Genomic DNA, 21,787 nt, shown 5'->3' on the forward strand with positions numbered 1-21,787 from the left:
CAACTTGAACCCAATGAGGAAATGAGCCAGCATTCAACCTGACATGTAGGGGCACTCAATAATTGCTCTTTTTCTTCCCTTTCCCAAGACAAATGTGGTTTTTTAGTTCTTTCTTGATCACAGACATGCTTCAAGAAGGAAAGTGTTCAGGCGACTTTGGGGGATGGATTCAGACAAATACAAAGAGCAGAGCTTTCATGCTCTCAAGCCACATCCTGAAATTTTTCTCTGTGCTATGAATGTGTTGAGAACACCGCTGAAAGGATGCTTTTTTTTTTTTTTAACCATTAATTACCCCATGGCTTAAAATCTTGTGAGATATATGTCTATGTATTTTTCCTATGTCGACAGAGTGGTGTTTTGCTTTAAAAGCCTACTTAAAGTGTTCTTTGGTTTGGATTTTGCATACTATAAGCTTCAACCCTTTAGAGTTAGAAGATTTAGAACAAATCACGTTTCTCTCTCTCTCTCCTTTTAGTTTGCACCTGCTAATTCCAGATCCCAGTCCTTCCCTCCCCTACACCCCCTCCCCATCGGCAACCGCAAAGTCTATGAGTCTGTTCCTGTTTTGTACGTATGTTAATTTCTTCCTCCCCCCCCCCACCCCGTTCTTGTAGGCACGTGGGCACGTGGAAGGGATTAAGCATACAGAGGAAGCAAAGTTGAATCAGAACAAGTCTCAAAATACGTTGTAGGATCGATTTATAAGGGAGGAAAAGGGAATCCCACCATGTTTCAGCAATGCAAGTGGCATTCATGGCGGGGGGGGGGGGGGGGGGGGGGGCGTATTTTCTTACTCTTTCTTATTCCATCGATTACTTTGTTGACTCACTACCAAGCAGCCTTATGCCAGTAAGGAACTTCTTGAAAAGTCTGGGCTTTGAGCAACTCCACAATGCCTCCTACCTTAAGACTAACTCTAATTATGCTTCCATCAGCATATACAACTGCCACAGTGAAAAAATGAGCTGCAAATTTAAAACGGTAAAACAATCTTTTTCAAGCACTAACTTTGGGTAAGGGACAGAGATTTTAGAATAATTGAAAAATGTATTATATATCTATGATATTTCAGGCACTGTGAAAGTATCTTAATATCGTTATTCATGAGAATCATCCTTTTAGGCTTACTATTAAATCCCTTTTGTGGATAAAAAAATTGAGGTTGACCAGCATGAGTGACAAGCCTAACATCAGGTCAACTACTAAACCCTGTTGCAGGGATTGATATCAGATGTTTCTGTTTAAATCCTATGTTTTTTTCTTCTATTCTTATACTTACTATGTAAAGTGATTTTCAAGCATTGTATTCTCTAAATAATTCATGCAAGCCTGGTCAGAGTGTTGTTTTATTTTCTTTCTCTTTCTGACACAGAAAAGAAATCGTTTCTTTTTCTTACCTTACGGCACTGCTGCCGACATCGAGGTCTTGGGCAGTGACGGCGCCAATGATGGTCCCAACTGGAGTGTCTTCGTAAACCTCCATGGTGTAGAGGGGCTTGCTGAAAACCGGCGGCTCGCCCACATCCAGCACGCTGATCTTCACTGTGGCAGTGTCCTTAAAAGGGCCCGCAGAGTGAAACCTGTGGTCAAGGTGCAGGTTGGAGGCCTCTACTTTAAAAGTATAAGCCTTCTTTGTTTCAAAATCCAATGGCTGTAGCGGGGACAAATCAAAAGTGAGGAGATACATTCATATAGGATGTGGCAACGATGGTGGACAGAGTAATTTGCAAGTTAATATCAAATGGTCATTTTCCTTTAATAATTAGTGGGTAAGGGAAGTACAAGTTAAACATTTTAAGAGTCGACCAGTTGTAGAAGTGTCTGGGTAACTTGTACATGTCATCAGCTGCATACATTTAAATGACATGCACACATATGTACTACATAGGGCTTATTCCTTTCACGTGAGTGGTTACAACTGCAGGAGATCAAGTACCTATTAAGGATGCTCTTATCCAGTACTGACATCTGGTGGAATTAAGCAGTAATTAAAAGTACAACAAAATTGAAATGATACTTTTAGATTCCAGCTAAAAATTTGGTGTAGCAAACTATGTTTTTTTCTTGGACAAATTTTATTATTTTGACAATAATATCCTTTTCTATTGAATACTTTTAATGTCTAGGTATTTTTGCTGCCAAGGACTATATCCAGAGTTTTGGTCCTTTGTGTTGTCAGCATTACACATAGAATTAGTAGGCACGGTAATGCATGATCAGGATATATGACCAAGAATTAAGGCTTTGAACATATAGGATTAAGGAACAACATGAGACAAAATATTTGGTTGTAATTTGTCCTTGGAGTCACTGATCGTTGATTTTTCACTTTACACTGCTTATATTTACCTTTTTCTGAATATTAGTTTTATGTTCCCAATAACTGGAAATATTATATTACAGAAATATGTTGTTGCTGTAGTGCTTTATTAAAATGAAAACTTTAAGGTCACTGGCTGTGACTTCTAATCACGTATGACAAACTAAGACATGAAATTAACATTAACATAGTTAATTAACATAGTGATTTTCTGGGACCTTTAGAAGTTTCTGTTTTCTAAATTAATTCCCTCTGGTATGACTCCCATGATGTGCTAATTGCTGTGTCAACATATCTCTATTTTGCCTCAGTACACGTGAGGGAAATAAAGTGGGTATATTTCTCTCTTTTAAGGACAAGATTGCTGTTTTATGCTTTTCCAGTGAAGAAGGGAAAAGAAAAGAAAGAAAATCACTGTGAAATCCTTAAAAACTCACAAATCTATAAGTTTTTTATAGCAAACAGTAACACTTCTTGGACTTGACATTAAGTTTCTTTCACAGTAATTTTCACTCAGGAGGATCTATCTTTATCTTCCCTGTAATCGTTCCCCTTATTTTGTTTAATTCGTCCAATTTTTATTCATGTATTTCTTTGCCTTGGACTCAATGCTTTCTTTTAGTTTTTATATTTTTATTTATTCAGCTCATACCTGTTTACATAGAATACTGATTTTCTTCAATTTCTGTCTTCTTGCTAAGACTTTTCATTTGTCTTAAAGCAATATAAGTAAAGTTATTGACTAATACGTCATGGTTGATATTGGGACTGTTGATTAAACAGACAGAAACATAATATCTGGAAAAAGAGATGATAATGCTACTGTTTTGATCAGCCCACAGTTTGACTACAGTGTTTTGTTAAAGGATCAGGCTCAAGAAAAGCCAACCAATTGACAAAATAGGGTAACAAAATATTATTCAAACCAAAAATGCAAAACTGTTACCATTACTTGGAATGTTAATCCTGGAATGAAGAAGACAGAGACAAAAAAGGATAAACCTTTACAAATATTGAATATCAGTTAGGGTTATTCTATAAGTCTCTCAATGGGAAATTAACAATAAATTATTAAACATGGCAACTTTAAGCTAAAAGAAGAAGAAATCTCAAACGAAACCATTCAAAACTAAATTAATTTTAAAAAGTATTGATTGCCTACATGGTGGTAAGACCTGGGATACATTCCAGGAGGACAGAATGAGGCAAAGATAAATAAGGTTTGCCATCTTGTTTAATGACTGAGTTGTTTGAATAAGTAGTAAGTCCCCCATCATTTGATGTATTCAAGAGAAATCAGGTGCCATAAGAGATACTTGAGTGATGTATAATTTATAAGCTGTACAAGCTAGTTTAAGTTAAAGAACATATAGAAATATACTTCGTGTTTTGTAAACTCTAAATGCCATCTCGATGAATGTTAAACAATACAATTTTTTATCATAGTTACCCCTAACTTCTAGTGTAAGACGATTTTGATTTTATCATCTCAGGTCCTTTTGCCTAGAAGGCTATTTGAGCTGCCTTGACTGATACTTACCCCCTTCTTTGGCCCAGAATTAACTTCTCTTAAAATGTAGAAATTAGTACCAATTGTTCATCCTTTCCCTCTATACTTCTCCTAGACATCGGAATGCTTCTGATTGTCTGTAGGATTAGGCAAATTCTTTCTAGGCAAGATCTCAATTTTATTTACCTAGTTAATTAACATGTCACTGCTCTCTGATGGACTTGACTTCCCACTTTGGAGTCCATTTCAAACCCAGGAATGAAGGGAGAATTCCAAAACCTTTTCTATATTTTGTTTTAGGAGATTAGACATAATCTATGCCTTTTAAGAACTCCTGACCTGTCACAGCAGACAAATATTTAGTGGGCAGGGTGATAAAGAGTGAGATGAAAGAAACTATCTGTACATACAGATATTCTTTTATGACTGAAAACTTATCTCCTGCAGTGATCAAACAACTGAAGAAAATTGTAGGAGAAATGTCACAATAATATCCTAGAGGGCCTTACCTCTTCGTGACCCTGGCCCTTAGGCAATGCCATTGTATAAAATCGGATAGCTCAGAAAGAGCAAAAACAAAAATCAATACCAATCTCTCTCTAATTGACTTTATCGGACTCATCTGACAGACTACCCACCACTCTTTGTGGAGGAGGTGGGGTGGGATGGCAGCGAGGAATGAAATTCATCTAACTTTGTAATCAACAAAAATCCTCTTATCTGAAACAAGTATAGAAAAAACAGGATTTTTTATTATTGTTAGGAAATGAATCATATTCCATAACAGAAATCCATTATTATGAAGTGGAAATAATTTAGCTCTCGCACAATAAATAGAAAATTTTGTGGTACTGCTTGGGGTGCATTCAGTTTTATGAACCTTTCTAGAAAAGTAAGAAAATGATTGATTAAATAGAATTTAGTTGAGTAGTTCCTTTGTCCTCAGGATGTTTCGATAAAGGAAGGTTAGTGAAACCAGGATTTTCAGGAAACAATTATATCGTAGGGAGTTGTACAGTAAGAAACCTAAACTGTGAAGAAATGGAGGGACTTCCCTGGTGGCGCAGTGATTAAGACTCCATGCTCCCAATGCAGGGGGTCCAGGTTCAATCCCTGGTCAGGGAACTAGACCACATGCATGCTGCCACTAAGAGTTCGCATGCTGCAGCTAAGGAGTCCACCTGCTGCAACTAAGGAGCTGGCGAGCCACAACTAAGACCTGGAACAACCAAATAAATGAATAAATTTAAAAAAGAAATGGAGTAGGATATATTTAATTGTTCATTAGAATATAAAAGGAAAAAATTGGGCAAGATATAATCTTTCTGATTCTTTGTTTTTAGCCACTTTCTCTGCTTTTACTTTGCTGAGGTCCAGGTCATGAAAAACTACATAAAATATTAAAGTACAAAAATATTTTCTCATTTCAAAGAGGGATGAGCAATTTTTGGCATAAAATACAAAAGAATAATTCCCTGTGCTCTTCCAGGCCTCATCATGTTTCCAGATAATGTTGAGTGAAAATGGAGAGCTAGAGTTATATTTTGAGGAATTTGAAAAGTAGCTTTGGTAGACAGAATTCCCAAGGTGTCCCCAAAATTCTCACCCCCAAGGACAAGATAATCTCTTCTATAATCTCTTGTAAAATTTGCTGCCCTTGAGTGTGTGACGGGCCTCTGAACTGAATGGGATATCACCCCTTGAATTTGTTAAGTTTTATGGAAAAATAAATGATTGAAATATAATCAGGGTCTTTAATCACTTAACATTCAGTTAACCACAAGGGAGATTTTGCTTGAAGGGTCTGATGTAATCATGTGAGCCTTAGTAGAAGGAGGTACTACAGATGATCTCTTGGCCTTGAAGAAGTAAATTTGTGATATAGGAGCCCACCTGACAAGTGCCTGGGGTGCCTCTGGGAACTGAGACCAGATCTTGACCAACAGCCAGCAAAAAAGTAGGGCCCACAGTCATAAAGCCATAAAGAAATGAGTTCTGCCAAAACAAGTAATCTTGGGAAAAAACTCTGTGCCTCAGATCAGTCGCAGCAGCGGCCTACACCTTGATTTCAGCCTGGAAGACCCTGAACAGAAGACTCACATATACTATGCTCTGACCCACAACTGCTTGTGCTTTCATCGCTCTTTACTTTCTGCTCTTCTCTACTGGTTCATTTTTTTATGATGAACATGTACCATTTTCACCATCACAGTAGAGTCCTCACTCTTAACAAAATGTATCCTTTAGAAATGACTCTACTCTCTCAGTCATATCATAGGTCTTAACAGTGAATGGAAAGGAAAATTGTCAATGAACCCAAATAACTGAAGGCTGTAAATGTATCTGAAAGAGAAGATGCTTTTCAAGACAAGCAACAAGAAAGCAGATTTATACCAGGCTGAACAAAGATAAAAAGACACTAGGAACAAGCTCTTGTAAGGGAGGTTTATGATACGAGGCTGAACTATAAAGATAAGACTTTCAGATCAAGCATCATTTTAAAGGAAAATCAAGTTCCTCAAACTTAATTTTTTTAACAATACAGTAGTCAATTCATTTACTCCTTGCTAGACTTTCCTATTAGCTAATAAATTAGTCTAAAACTCTACCACTACTCAAGTCTCATATTAAATCATCCATAGATGATGTCTGTACCTACTTCTTTAATTGATTTATTCAATTTAATTCTGCATAAATTGAATCAAATATTTGAGTAGATTTTATTTTGTCACAGTAGGAATTGAGGATATCTTGGTTCATGAGTTAAATTAAGTCCATTTTTTTTTGAGAGAGAGGGAGAGCCAGAACGAATAATAAGTAAATAATACTTTTCTGTTAGTGGTAAGATTTATGAGGAAAATAGTGTAATGGGACATAAGATAAATAAGCAAATGGTAGCATCCCAAGTGGTAATAAGTGCTATGGAAAAATCCAAAACTTGGAAGACAGATGTGTATTGTGTGTGTCAGGGGTAGATGGGGAAGAATGTGTGTGTGTTTATGTGAGAAGGAGCTATGGGAGGGTCTGGTATATCCCGTCATCACTGAGGAAGAAATTCAACTCAGTGTCACACATACAAAAAATGTCAAGCAGTTATCTGATGGAGAAAAGTTGTCACATTATCAGATGAGAATGCCCCTATCATAAAGGGGAAACAGTGAAATGTGGCCATTTTTAAAATGTAGATTTTAGTTTTGACAAATTTTAACAGTATTTCAGTTCTAAAATTTTAAAAGCTTAAAAGAACAATAGAATTACCAGACAAAAAGTGTCTGTCAAGTAAAAATATTAAAATGAAGAAACATATAATTAATATACCTTATCTCTAAAAAATTTTTTACAGAACTATTTACTAGAAATGAATTTAATTTTTCTGTGGGCAAGTTATCAACTCTAGGTTTTTGTGCAGAACTGCAAATTTTTGATAATTTTAATGAATTAACTTAAGAATCATGGCATCGTTTCTAAGCCGTATTTCAGTGACAATAATTTTTGGAACAAATTCAGTAACTAAGATAAAACAAAATAAAAAAGAATTGGAAGAACATCCAGTGCTTTTATTTGAGGGCTTGTGGTGATATTTTCCCTAAGAAAGAAAAGATTTCATCAACTGTTACTAATGCCTAAGCAAGATATATGTTTTATAGGCACATGCAGTGTAAGTCATGACCATCGGGGGAGGGGGAATTCTTTTTAACTTCTTGAATGTCCACTCTTACATTTTACCCTAATATATATTGTTCTTCACAATAGTTGAAAGTATATGCTTTTCAAATATGTTCTGTAATTTACTGCAAGTTGTGTAGTCTTGAAAAATTTACTTTTCTCCAATGAGCTTCATATTTCTCATTTATATAATCAGTAAAGCAATATTTTTCTAAATACTTTAAAAACATGTTGAACTCTGCATGGTATGTGAATACTAAGAAAAGTATTGCATCTGAAATTAAAACAATAAATCAACATGATTTTTTTAAAAAAGAAATTTAAACACCCTGTATATTTTAAGCATTTCCTTTATCATGGCGACACAGATATGGATATGGCAAAGTGTCTTTAGGGGCTTAAACTATAGTAGAAAGAAGCAGATGCATTTAGAATATGAGTACCTTTAAGTCTCATAGGTGCTTGGACAGAAATGGTAACATTTGGGGAAGAAAGTAAGGAGGGATCAACTTTCCCTGAGGGACTCAAGGAATTCTTTGGTGAGGGACATGAGTGACAGCCATGTTAAAGAACAGGAAAAAATTAATAGAAATGCTCATGTAGGGTGGTGCCTTCTATGCAGAAGGAAGAATAGCACAGCATCTTCCGTAGAAATTGCAGTGAGTTTGGTGTGGTTGGAATGTAGCAGGTGAATGTGTGTGCGAGTGTGTGTCTGTGTGTGTGTGTATGAAGAAGATGATAATAGAAAATATACGATTTGCTCTTTATCTTACTAGTGATAGGAGTCAGAAACAGATTAGGAGTGCGAGTAAAATAAACAGATGTAGGTTTCAACCATTCACTCATAAAGTAAATGGATGAACATAAGGTGTGTGGCTCAGAAAATAGCCATTGAAGTGGTGGAAAAGAGTAACAAGGATTGTTGTAGGTCAACCCATGAAGAGGAGAAAGGGAAATTTTAATCCAAGTTCAGAAGGAATCAGTGATCAGGCTTCCCATCCTATTCAGAAAGGGGAGTTCATGGTAATGGAAGCAGCATAAGAATAAGCCTAGATTTCTGCTTTAAGGAACTGGAGAGGAAGTAGGGCCTTATCCAGGAAGGAGAAAATGTGAACAGGCACACTTTGGTTGGGAGAAGACAAGGAATTCAGCTTTGGACATTCTGAGTGTGAAAAGACTAACACACACAAGTTAGAAATGTCTACAAGGCGGTAAACAATGTTCATTGGTTATGTCAACTTGGGGGCTAGTTGAGAGTTGATGAGACTAGGGAAGTGAGATGTTTAAAAAGAAGATGAAGATAAGTATTTACAAAAACAGGAACATAATATTTACAGAAACAAACACCACGTATTTTTCTTTGAAATTTTCATGTTTGTGTGACAAAAACAGGAATATTTTAAACAATAAATTGAGGTGTATGCTTGGTTATATAAAACAAGGTATTCCTAATTTTTTTATTTTTTCTAAGAGTTATTCAAAAATTAACCACATGATGGTGCTATGCTACCAAATCATTTGATGTGAATTCACTCCCCTGCTATCTGAGATGTCAAAAAGAAAATGAGTTTTAGTGACTAATGGGACATAAATAAAATTGTCCAATGAGACCAGTTGAGAGTTTAGCCTATTTATTTAAAATTCTGGTGAAGAATAAAATATTTTAGCTCTTCTGTTTTTAAGGAAAAAGAAAATAATTCACCTTGGATTCACTGTGATCACAGTTATGGTTATTTGAAATGAAATAATATTGCCAAGTACAGCAAAATAGTAAGGATTTTTTAATTCCAAAAAAGTTTTACTTATTTTAAACTAAATAGGAAATCACTTTACCGTTCTTTATTTTAAACAGATATCATTACTTGTTAGTTCCAGATTGATATTTTGTAGAAATAGCACAGAACTGGCTTAGAAATTATTCAAGACATTAAAATTGTTCTTTTGTATAATTTAAGTATTCATCCCACTATTTAATTGCCTAAATTTCTTAATCAGTAACAAGAAAACCACAGTGTGCCTATAAATAAATATGTATTTTCCGTTCTTGAATGTTTTTAACTCATGTAACTTTATATTTATATCCAATAAGTATATATTTATTCTCACTTATCCAGTAGGAAATAAAAACTACTGACTAAAAATGTATTTCATTTAACTTTTCATGTAAGAATGAAATTGCTGAATTTAAAATACCTTACTCTCTCTTATTTTAAATGTAACCTATCGCCCAATTTTTAGATGTGACAAAAAAATTTTTTAAGTTATATTACCCTAATTTTGTTATTGTTTCTATCGCTATAATACTTAACAACATATAGGGCACTTTTGATTTGTTCATTCTTTCCTCAGTGCAATAGGACGTAAGTATAAAGTAAGAGTAGTTTGTTTCTTTAAAAAAAAAAAAACAATATCTTGTGCCTTGTAGAGATATATAAAGTTGCATAATGTTATTCTGAATTCAAAGTGACACAGTGAAATGGCATTCTGTCACAGTGCTCATAAACTGAATCCAAGTTGAGGTTTAAAAGAAATAAAATAAAAATGCTTTTTTTTTCATTCTTCTCAGCTCATACAAGCATGACCATCATTTTTATACACGTACACCCTCCCTCCATGCAGAAAGAAGAGAGGGGGGGAAATGGTAAAGGGAAAGTAAATAAAAATTTTGGAAATAAAACTATAGTGAGAATATGTGCTTCAGAGAATATTAAGCATTTTCATTTATTTTTTAAGTGAGCTTAAAAAAGAAAAATGCTCCGGAAACAAAGAATATCATTATATTCAAAAACAGATACATATTCAAATGTAGAGTATATATTTTTAGACTTTCTAGATGCATGTAATATACTTAAAAACATAATTTCTGTATGAATTTGGTTTTACATCAAAACCCTTCATTGCAATTCTATGCTGAAATATTGCAGGGAGAAGTTTCCAAAGAGTAATTTTAAGATCATTATGGAACAAATACTGCTGTTGATATTTACATACATATTTATGATTTTACATCTACTTCTTCTGGGACTCTGAATAAGTTCAAGATAAAGTCTTCTGAGAACTCTCTGAACACACGCATAAATAGCCCTATAATACAGTGTTTGCTCAAAAAATATCTAAAGAACTGTAGGCCAACAGGTACATGAAAAGATGCTCAACATCACTAATCATCAGAGAAATGTTAATCAAAACCACAATGAGGGCTTCCCTGGTGGCACAGTGGTTGAGAATCTGCCTGCTAATGCAGGGGACACGGGTTCGAGCCCTGGTCTGGGAGGATCCCATGTGCCCATGCCACGGAGCAACTAGGCCCGTGAGCCACAACTACTGAGCCTGCGCGTCTGGAGCCTGTGCTCCGCAAAAAGAGAGGCCACGATAGTGAGAGGCTCGCGCACCGCAATGAAGAGTGGCCCCCGCTTGCTACAACTAGAGAAAGCCCTCGCACAGAAACGAAGACCCAACACAGCAAAAATAAATTAATTAATAAATTCCTACTCCCAACATCTTCTAAAAAAAAAGAAAAACACACACAATGAGACATCACCTCATATATGCTACACTGGCTATTATCAAAAAGACAAAAAATGAGTGTTGGAGAGGATGTGAGGAAAAAGAAATCTTTGTGCACTGTTGGCGGAAGTATAAATTGGTTTAGCTATTATGAAAAACAGTATGGAGGTTCCTCAGAAAGTTAAAAATAGAACTGCTGTATGATCCAGCAATTTCATTTCTGGGTATTTATCCAAAGAAAACAAAAAAACACTAACTTAAAAAGACATATGCAACCCCATGTTCATTGCAGCATTATTTACAATAGCCAAGATATGGAAGCAACCCAAATGTCCATTGAGAGATGAATGGATAAAGAAAATGTGGTATATACAATCATCCTTTGGTATCCATGGGAGATTGGCTCCAGGACCCCTGCAGATACCAAAATCCAAGCATGCTCAAATTCCTTATAAAAATGGAAGTGGTATTTGCATATAACCTATGCACAGCCTTCCATATATTTTAAATATTCTCTAGATTACTTGTAATACCTAATACAAGTAAATGCTATGTAAATAGTTGCCAGTGTGCAGCAACTTCAAGTTGTGCCTTTTGGAACTTTCTGAAATTTTTTTTCCCCAATATTTTCCATCCACAGTTGATTGAATCCTTGGATGTGGAACCTAGAGATATAGAGATACAGAATAAAATCTTGCCACTTGCAACAACATGGATTGACCTTGAAGGCATTATGCAAAGTGAAATAAGTCAGACGGGGAAAGACAAATATCATATGATTTCATTTATATATGAAATCTAAAACATAAAAGAAAAATAACAAGAAAAAAACAGGCTCATAGATTACAAAGAATAGATTGGTTGTTGCCAGAAGTGGGGGTTGGGTGGGGGGTGAAATGAGTGAAGAGAGTCAACAGGTACAAACTTACAGTTATAAAGTAAATAAGTCACGGGGATGTAAGTTACTATATGGGGACTACAGGTTAATAATACTGTGTTGCATATCTGAATGTTGCAAAAAGAGTAAATCTTAGAAATTCTCATCACAAGAAAATATTTGTAACTATGTGTGGTGATGGATGTTAACTAGATTTATTGTGGTGATCTTTTGCAATATATAAAATTTTGAATTATTATGTTGCACCTGAAACTAATATAATTTTGTGTGTCAATTATGCCTCAATAAAAAGTACAGAATTTACATTATTTAAATTAATTTTGAGTTTTTCGTGGGCTTTATTGAACAGAATATTTCCTCATTGTTTTATTTTTAGAAAAATATACTGCCATAGTTATTCAAGTCATATATCTATATATGTATGTGAGCACGTGCGCGCACACACACATATACACACACACACATATTTACTCAAAATAATACATACATCAGATATGTAGATAGGTAGGTAGGTAGATAGATAAATAGATAATTTCAAAATTTTGTTACAAAAATATTCCCCTGAGTTATTTTTTACAGATTTATAAATGTAGTCTGTAGGTTGCAATTTTCTTTTCCAACAGAATAAGAGGTTAGCTGGTATGGATTGCCTCTGATGTCTCCTTATTTAGAGAGTAAAACAAATTAGAATGCTAAAAACAAATCTATTCAAATGTTTGACATAATTTACTGGATGTTAAGAACATTTATAAAAATATACTTGGGCCGTCCCTTTAAAATCTAGCCAGAATCTCACCATTTCTCACAATTTTCATTGCTATAAAGATCAGGGACCATATCTCCATCATTGGCTTCCTGGATTATTTCTATAGTCTCTTAACTGGTCTATTTCTGTCCTTACTCCCTAGTCATTATTCACCTCAGAAAAGTCAGCATATCCTGGCTTTACCAAGGGTAATGGTAATTTAGATAGAAATTTGCCACGGTCTTCTCGTATCACGATTTAATTCAAGCCTTTGCCTGGTCTCCAAGGATCTCCATGATGGGACATTCGTCGGCATATTTGACCTCATCTCCAGCTATGGGCCCCTCCATTCACTGTACTCAGTGCCACTGGCCTCCTTGCCCGGTACACTCCCATTTCAGGGATTTTGCAATTGCTGCTCAGTCTTTCTGGAGCACACATCACTCAGATACCATATGGCTCATCTTTTGCTTGCTTCAGGTCTCTGCTGAAATTTCATCCTAACAGAGAAGTCTTTTCTGACTACCTCACTGTAGGATAGCCACTACCTTCTAAATTGCTTATTTTTACCCTGATTTGTGTTTTGCAAACTTAAATTTAACACTGACAGTGCTTTTAAATTTACTTATTGTCTAACTTCCCTGGTTGAACAGTAGCTGCTTGAGCAGAGTGAATGTGTCTGTTTCCTTCACTGCCCCCCAGAGTCCAGAATGGGTTAGGATTTAGTGCTTGTTGCATCAATGTTTGGTGAATGAAGGAGTGAATTTTAGTTATGGACCCTGAGCTTTATTTAGATAACAAATTTTATGCCAGCAAAATGGGCAACGGTTATTTATCCACTGCAGGAGGAAAAATATATGTATTTATAAACATACATATATATATATATATTTACTTTGAGATATACTTTCCAGACTATTTTATACATTATATGTAAATCCATTTTAATAAAGGTATGCTATAATTTCACAAATATCACTTTTAATCTAGTTAAAAACTAGAAAATAAAAAAAATAAACAAAATAAATACAAAATAAGTAAGACTCTTTCACTCTTTATGACACCTCCATACACTAAAAAGGCAGAAGATATATTCTTCTTGCTTTAGAGATTATGCATAATAAGTATTTACAAAAAGTTGATTTATATAACTACGTCATTACTTTCAATGATTAATCCATTTTGACATGGTAATATAAAGTTCTATAGTTAGCACACTACTCCTTTTCAATTGTGTTAAAAAGTAAAAAAGAATGTCATACATTTTCCCAGATTGACACTAAGACATTGATTATTTATTGGCATAGATGGTAAATAAGTGTAAATCAATACAAAATATAAAATCCTATGTGTAAATATAAAATGCATTCATTGTATCTCTGTAAATATAAATTAATATAAATATATATATTATACACAATGTAACTCTTTTGTACCTCAATTTTACTTTGTAAATATATTTAATTTCAAACTTAAGTTTATGAATCATTGATATAAAATATTTTCTATTATTTCTCATATTACTAAGAGAATTTATATCTGTTTAATATGAATTAATATCTCTACACCTTTTAAGCATTGTTATATATTGAGATCATTTTAAAAAAATTGTGACAAGATTTTAAGGGATTTGTTACTGAATAGAAAAAAGAAAAACAAGCAAAACCACAACAAAATAATAATGGAATAAACATTTGACACAATTATTTTTTCTAGGTATACTCTGAAAATTTAGCATAAATGAAAGATTTTGCTGAATGAGACCATGTGATTAAATTAATTTCTAGACAAAGCACAATTTTCTTGCAATAGTAGGAATTAAAAGTTGATAAATCATCTACATGAAAACTGTTTCTTTTCAGGATTATTTTTATTACCACATATGTTGTTTCTTTGATAAAATTCAGAGTTCCTGAGCAAATATGGACACAGCAGCATGATTAATGGGACTGAATGTAAAAATACTTTTTGCAGGTTAAAATAATCACAAGTATCAAAATTAAATGTGTATGGTATACCACCTTTTGGGATAAATAGAGTGCACTTTGCTATAATAGGGAGAGGGAAAAACTGTACTAAATTAAATGAAGTTCATTTTTTTGCCTGTGCTGTATTATTGGAAATTCCTATAATTTACCTCATTGTTATAGAAATAATCTACACACCCCAAATACAGTCATGATTTTTCTCTTTCTCACATTTACATTCTTCTTCTTCATGACCCTACCTGACAAAAAACAAACTACATACACTGAGATAAGGATTCATTTCCAATATTTTGAATTTTGCTCTCCATCCTCTTTTATATAAAACAATTTAACATTACTCGAGGGCTTCCCACCGCATTCCACCTTTTTGTCCTCTCCCTCCTTCTCGATAATTTTTCTCTTCACTTCCCTTGTCATAGCCCCTCAAACCCAGCACTACCCATTCTCATTTCGTCCACTTGCCAGTAGCAGCGCTCGCCCATATCAGAATTCTTCCAGTCTGAGTTCCAGGCTCACAAATAATGTGTGAATTAGATATTTATATTCTCAGAAAAGTAATAAAAGGGGCAAGACCAAGCCTGGTGTGCATAGAGTTTACTTCTAGATCTTATTTTTAAATTAACTTTTTCGTCTGAGTTGATAACATTAAAAAATTAAATTAAAATTAGACTGTGGTAAGAATTTTTTAAGGATTTAAGCAAATTAATAGGCCTAATTTTTTCAACACAAAATATATACCTGGTGAATCACAGAATAAAAGTGTCTCTGGGAGTGAATACTTCATAGTCACCTGATCTTTTTTTAATTTAAAATATTGCTCATTGAAGGAAAATTAAAATTTCTGTCATTTTCAAGTTTTAGTCTTTCTGTTCATTAATTTTTATTGGGTAATCTACTTTGAAAAACATGTCTATATACCTTTTTCAATTTGAGGACTCCTTCTTGTGTATTCTCATCTGTGACGATGTCAAACAAATTTCCCCCATCTCCTGGAACAATACTGTATTCAATTTCCGCATTTTGTCCAAAATCAGGGTCCACAGCTCTTATTCTTCCAATAGCTGAGCCAATAGGGGAAGACTCAGGAACTTTCAGATGGAAAATGCCTGATAAGATATATATAATTTTTGTATACAATGGAGTTAGTAAAGTACAAAATAAGATTACCAGCCTTGAAAATATAGTCTACAAAAAATAAATCAACTCTAAAACATAATAGTGCAAAATTGAAAGGCAATTTGCTATCCAGTTAAAGATTATAATTAGGAGTAATAATTTCACTTTTCACTTCAATAGATTCTGTTGTAGAATTTCAATTGGTCATTATAAATAGTAGGAAGTGTTAAATTAAAATTACTGTGAAGAAATATTTTACATACTAGCACCATCTAAGTGTAACCAGTATCAAATGTGAAGGTGGGAATACTCATGAAATAAACTGATACTAATGCAAAAGAATCCAGGATACAAGACATAGATTAAAAAGATACATAGATAGATGATAGATAGATACATAGATAGAAGACAGATATTTAGATATTTATAGAAAAATAAGGCTATGTGTCCTAACATACAAAAATATAAAACATATATGTAAATGAATATAATAATAGATGAACTATTTCCTCAATAAGTATAAATCATTAAACTAAAAATTACTTGTAAAATGATAAGTGTATATATATATATATATATATTTATATCTATGTATTAAATACATGTATATATATTTAATCTACAATGGATTTAAGTATAGTATACTACAGACTAATATTCAACTTATACTTAGTAAATTTTTAGTAGATTCCCTTCCAGGTACTTTTTTTTTTTTTTTAACATCTTTATTGGAGTATAATTGCTTTACAATGGTATGTTAGTTTCAGCTTCACAACAAAATGAATCAGTTATATATATACATATATTCCCATATCTCTTCCCGCTTGCGTCTCCCTCCCTCCCACCCTCCCTATCCCACCCCTCCAGGCAGTCACAAAGCACCGAGCTGATCTCCCTGTGCTATGCGGCTGCTTCCCACTAGCTATCTACCTTACGTTTGGTAGTGTATATATGTCCATGCCTCTTTATCGCTTTGTCACCATTTACCCTTCCCCCTCCCCATAGTCTCAAGTCCATTCTCTAGTAAGTCTGTGTCTTTATTCCTGTTTCACCCCTAGGTTTTTCATGACTTTTTTTTTTTTAATTCCATATATATGTGTTAGCATACGGTATTTGTCTCTCTCTTTCTGACTTACTTCACTCTGTATGACAGACTCTAGGTCTATCCACCTCATTACAAATAGCTCAATTTCATCTCTTTTTATGGCTGAGTAATATTCCATTGTATATATGTGCCACATCTTCTTTATCCATTCATCCGATGATGGACACTTAGGTTGTTTCCATCTCTGGGCTATTGTAAATAGAGCTGCAATGAACATTTTGGTACATGACTCTTTTTGAATTATGGTTTTCTCAGGGTATATGCCCAGTAGTGGGATTGCTGGGTCATATGGTAGTTCTATTTGTAGCTTTTTAAGGAACCTCCATACTGTTCTCCACAGTGGCTGTATCAGGTACTTTTACACACTTTTAAAGTCAGGATATAAAGTTCTATCTCCCAATTTTTTAACGTTAAGGAAAAGAGAAAAGTAAAATGCTCATTGTGTACCACCAGGCGGAGCAACGACATTACTATAAATTTGATACTGAGTCAGAAAAACCTATAAAAATCTCTATCTATATAAAATATAATAGAATCAAGAAAAATTATGGTATCTCACAAAAATGAAAATATATACATTGTTTAAAAGAGTTTACAAAATTTTGTAAGGTATAACGTGAAGAAAAAAATATGGGCTATTTTACTGAAATCTCACCAATATAAATATTAATAGGTTAAACAGCAGTCTGTTTAAATCAAAAAAACGGAAAGAAAGAAAATAGGAGGAAATGCAAATGCTAAAGCAAAACTAAACACAAAAATATAAAGTTTAAATTAATACTGACACCAGTTTAAGCTTCTGTTAGTAGATTTTGGATTCTACTTTCCCATGAGTAAAGCAACCAGGGTAATTAATTTGATTTGAAATTCTAGTTACATTTATAGCAATTAAATTCGGAAGGTTTTAATATGTTTTTTGGATGCTGAAGTTCATTCAACAAGCTACATTACAGTATTACAATTGTTTCCTTTGAGATATGAGAAAAAATAATCATTCACATTTTATGGAGATTCTGCCAAATTGTCAATTCTTTATTCCCAGTTATTTTTAGAGGTCTATTGTTGTTTCACAACCGGTTACAAAATTTTCCAATTTCATTAGCCCAGGAAGCACTTAAATCTTGCCATCTGCCTTTCTACCCGCTGCCTCCAAAAAGGATATCTACCTTTTGCTCCTATAATGTTAAAATCAGCCTTATTTATATCCATCCAATGGACATTACCTCAACGGGACATATAATATATTTAGTCTCAAGAGAGCTAAGTATTTACCTAAAATTGTTTGTTTCCATGTAATAGACAGAAAGTACATTTTACAGTGGTATAAAATACTTGCTTAATTAGTTAACTTAATAGTTAATTAACAGTATAACTGCCTTCAAACAAGATATGAGAAATCTCTCTAAAAGAGAAAATGTAAATGTTAAATAAATAAATAGATACTAAATAAAAATACTTCAAATGGCAACAATGGAGTGTTATGTAGACATTATAAAATAATTTTGGTTGAAGAATTCATATTTATCTATCAAACTAGCAACTTTTCGTAGACTATAATTATGCTTCATTAGGCTTTATTCCCTAAACACTTAAGAGAGTGGCTATCCTATAGAGTTGTCCAATGTTTGTGAACTCAAAGCAGGGTTTGAATTTGAGAAAACATGAGCAAAGAAAAAGAATAAAATTATGGGTTACATTGTATAACCATTGCCTCTAAAAAGGGTAAAGACAGATATCCAAGGGGAATTTGTCTGAGTTCAAATAGCCATGATTAGTAAGCAAGACATAAGGTGGCTTTTGCAACCTAGTTTCTATAGAGCATGTGTTTCACAATAGCCATATTAAACCCTAATCCTACTGAAGCACTCCTGAGATATTAGCAAACAGAAGGATGCCTGAATTCCTGTTTAATGTGGCAAGAAAGCATGTGACACAGTTATATAAAGTTGTACTAAATTTCTCAGTGACAAATTCCAAAGAAAGAGGACAAGGCATAGAACATGTGAAGTATTTTTATTTCCTTTTTTCTTCCTTTCTTAGCACCTATGATTTACCAGAAACGTGTCTACAACCTTTGTGTCTCATTGTGTGATTGTGATATTGAAATGAAGAAACACCAAAAGCCTTGAATCTATAGTGTGATCTGTCATGGTCTAATCTAACAGTACATCAGTAAGTGTTACGAAAGTTCTTGAATTTTTCCAAATAGAGCAGTGGAGTTCTATGTTGGAAAATAAATGCTCCTCTAACAGGATATTTAGTTAGGAAACATGACTAAAAATTACTGAAGACATAGCTGGCAGAGATTTGAGAGAGATAGGGAGCTGTCAAGTGTAGTGGATTTCAAGTTAAAAACATGGTCAAGCAGTGCATGATGGTGATGGTGTTGCATCACTGGGGAAAGGGGAAGGTTGAATGGAATCTTTAGGAAAATATGGGCATCTAACGTAAAAGCTTGGAAAATTTCTGCTTACTTTATCCAAGCTATTCGGGGGGAGCAACTTTAGGTTACGTGTTAGGTTTATGAGTTCGCTTTTCATTTGAACATTTAAAAGTAAAAATAATAGAATAAAAAAATCAAGGGAAATAATCTAGTCTGGTGTTATCACTTAGGCTTATGGTTAGTGAAGGTGAAGAGTTTAGCCAGAATTGAGACCTTTCAATGTCAGAAAAAAATTTAAACTCTGAGAGGCTAGCTAAAGGACATCAGATAATACAGACTATAGATGAAAGACTATATGCCTTTTCAAGACTGTAGGCTGAGATATGACTCTTATGTTTTATAAAAGAACATTTTATGAGGCTAATAACAATAAATGTGAAGACAGTCATACTTTGCTATCCTCTATCAATATAAGTTAAATAGCAGTTTTAGAAAAAGTTGTCATCATGTAGTTTGCCTGAAAAATTCATAATTATCTAAGCACTGGAAAACTTGTCATTAAATTGAAATATTAGTCTTGTCCTAAAAAGATGGACTTAATAGCATTAAACTAACATGTCCTACTAAAATTAAGATATAATAGAAGTAAAACAGTGTTTTCCACTTACATCTGTTTTCTACATTGAGGTTTTAGTGTACATAAAACAAACACATAGAGAGCACTGAATTTTCTGTTCTTTGCATAACAGATATACATTGTAGTAAGGTGGAAGATGCATTCATTAAGACAAGCATTTCTCAGTAGAACATTGTAGTTGGCAATAAAGTCTACAGAACATGGAACAAGTCAGAGAAACTATGCATTAGTCTTGTCAGATTGTTTAGGTTCTGTCATTTTATTTCCAATGACTTGACATTTTATCATTTCTAGAAACTCAACAGCAATAAAGCTAGGGTCATTAGGATTAATTCAAAACTGAAGTAAATCTTCACCTGTGCCAAAGTTGGATCGCTTATGATGTACCATGTAATTACACTGCCATCATTTTCTGGACATCCTACTTTTGACACATATGAAACATCTTAATGGCACTACCTCTACAACACACATTAAGATAGAAGACAGGTGACAAGAAATTATTCACAGAGTCAATAAGAATATATACTTACATAGTTATCAAATATGCATGCTAGGCTGAACAAAAATAACCATGTTCCCATAGAAAGGGAGAAAACTGCATGTAGTGAACTAAGGTAGAATTATAGTGATCAAATTCTCTAGCTTCTTACAGGTAATGTGCCCTGTTAATTCCAAAGGTAAAAGTATTCGTTACTTAATTATAGGCTAAGTGAGCATCCTCTAAGTAACTAATGCTACTCAAAAAATTATACTTTATTAGAACTTGCACTGGGTGTGTGTGTGTGTGTGCATGTGTGCACATTCATTAATACCTAAGGACAAAGGATATATATTTCCCTTCCTTTTTCTTTGAGAAAATTTCCAAGTATTGATGAAAACACCAAAAATATATATTTACTTAACAAAATACAAATTAATATGTTACAGTTCAATCAGAAATAAAGATTATAGGACCTGAATAAGTACATTAAATGCATGAATGAATTATACAGTACTGTGACAACATTCAGCCATAAGAATAGAAAATAAAAAGAAGATGGAATAATCCATTACAACTTCTCTTTTGAAATACATTTTATTTTATGCTTATAGTAATAACTAATCTAAAGTTACTGAAAAACAATACATAAGAAGTCAATGTTCAGCTGCACATAAAACGTATCTATATGTAACAAATAACTAAGTTGGAGGTAATTAGGCCTAAGTAGAAATTATTTCAAATTGATAAGAATGTTAAACATTTTTAAGAACTTGAAAGAATATACTTGAGACCACTTAAGGAGGTGATTACTTGAAATATTACATTTACATTTCAATTTTAGAAAATAGAGAGGAGAATCAAGATGGCAGAGTAGAAAGGACTTAAACTCATATCATTTGGGCACACCAAAATTACAACTACTTACAGAGCAACTAACTATGAGAACAACCTAAAGTCTTACAGAAAAGATTTTCTGAAACTAAAGATATAAAGAAGGGACCACGACAAGATGGATAGAAGGGGAGGAGATGGATTATACTCAAGACCCACACCCCCAGGATGATAACTGGCAAACAGGAAGGAAGTTACAACCACAGAGTTTGCAAATGGAAACACAGCATTCCAAAACCTATGTGAAACAGCAGAAGCAGTTCTAAGTGGGAAGATTATGATATAGGCCTACCTCAGAAAACAAGAAAAATCTCAAATAACCAATCTAACTTTACACCTAAAGGAATGAGAAACAGAAGAATAAGCAAAACTTAAAGTTACTAGAAGGAAGAAAATAGCACAGAGCCAAGAAGAAATAAAGGAAATAGAGGCTAAATATATATATATATATATATATATATATATATATATATATATATATATATATATATATATATATATATATAAAAGAACAATGAAACTAAGATTTAGTTC

The 21,787-nt window shown here is 33.6% G+C and overlaps 1 protein-coding gene across 2 annotated transcripts in view; it reads right to left on the minus strand.

Moving 5' to 3' along the window:
* Positions 1–21,787, minus strand: part of CDH12 (cadherin 12) — a 280,630-nt gene that overhangs the window by 43,447 nt on the left and 215,396 nt on the right. For both annotated transcript variants that reach the window (XM_019951035.3, XM_019951034.3), the window contains 2 exons: positions 15,556–15,743; positions 1,401–1,654 (listed from right to left, as the gene is read on the minus strand). In XM_019951035.3, coding sequence (XP_019806594.1) covers positions 1,401–1,654; positions 15,556–15,743 — 442 coding nt within the window. The remainder of the gene's footprint in view (positions 1–1,400; positions 1,655–15,555; positions 15,744–21,787) is intronic.

The sequence above is a fragment of the Tursiops truncatus genome, chromosome 3 (assembly GCF_011762595.2).
Source record: "Tursiops truncatus isolate mTurTru1 chromosome 3, mTurTru1.mat.Y, whole genome shotgun sequence".
In the NCBI taxonomy this organism is placed as follows: domain Eukaryota; kingdom Metazoa; phylum Chordata; class Mammalia; order Artiodactyla; family Delphinidae; genus Tursiops; species Tursiops truncatus.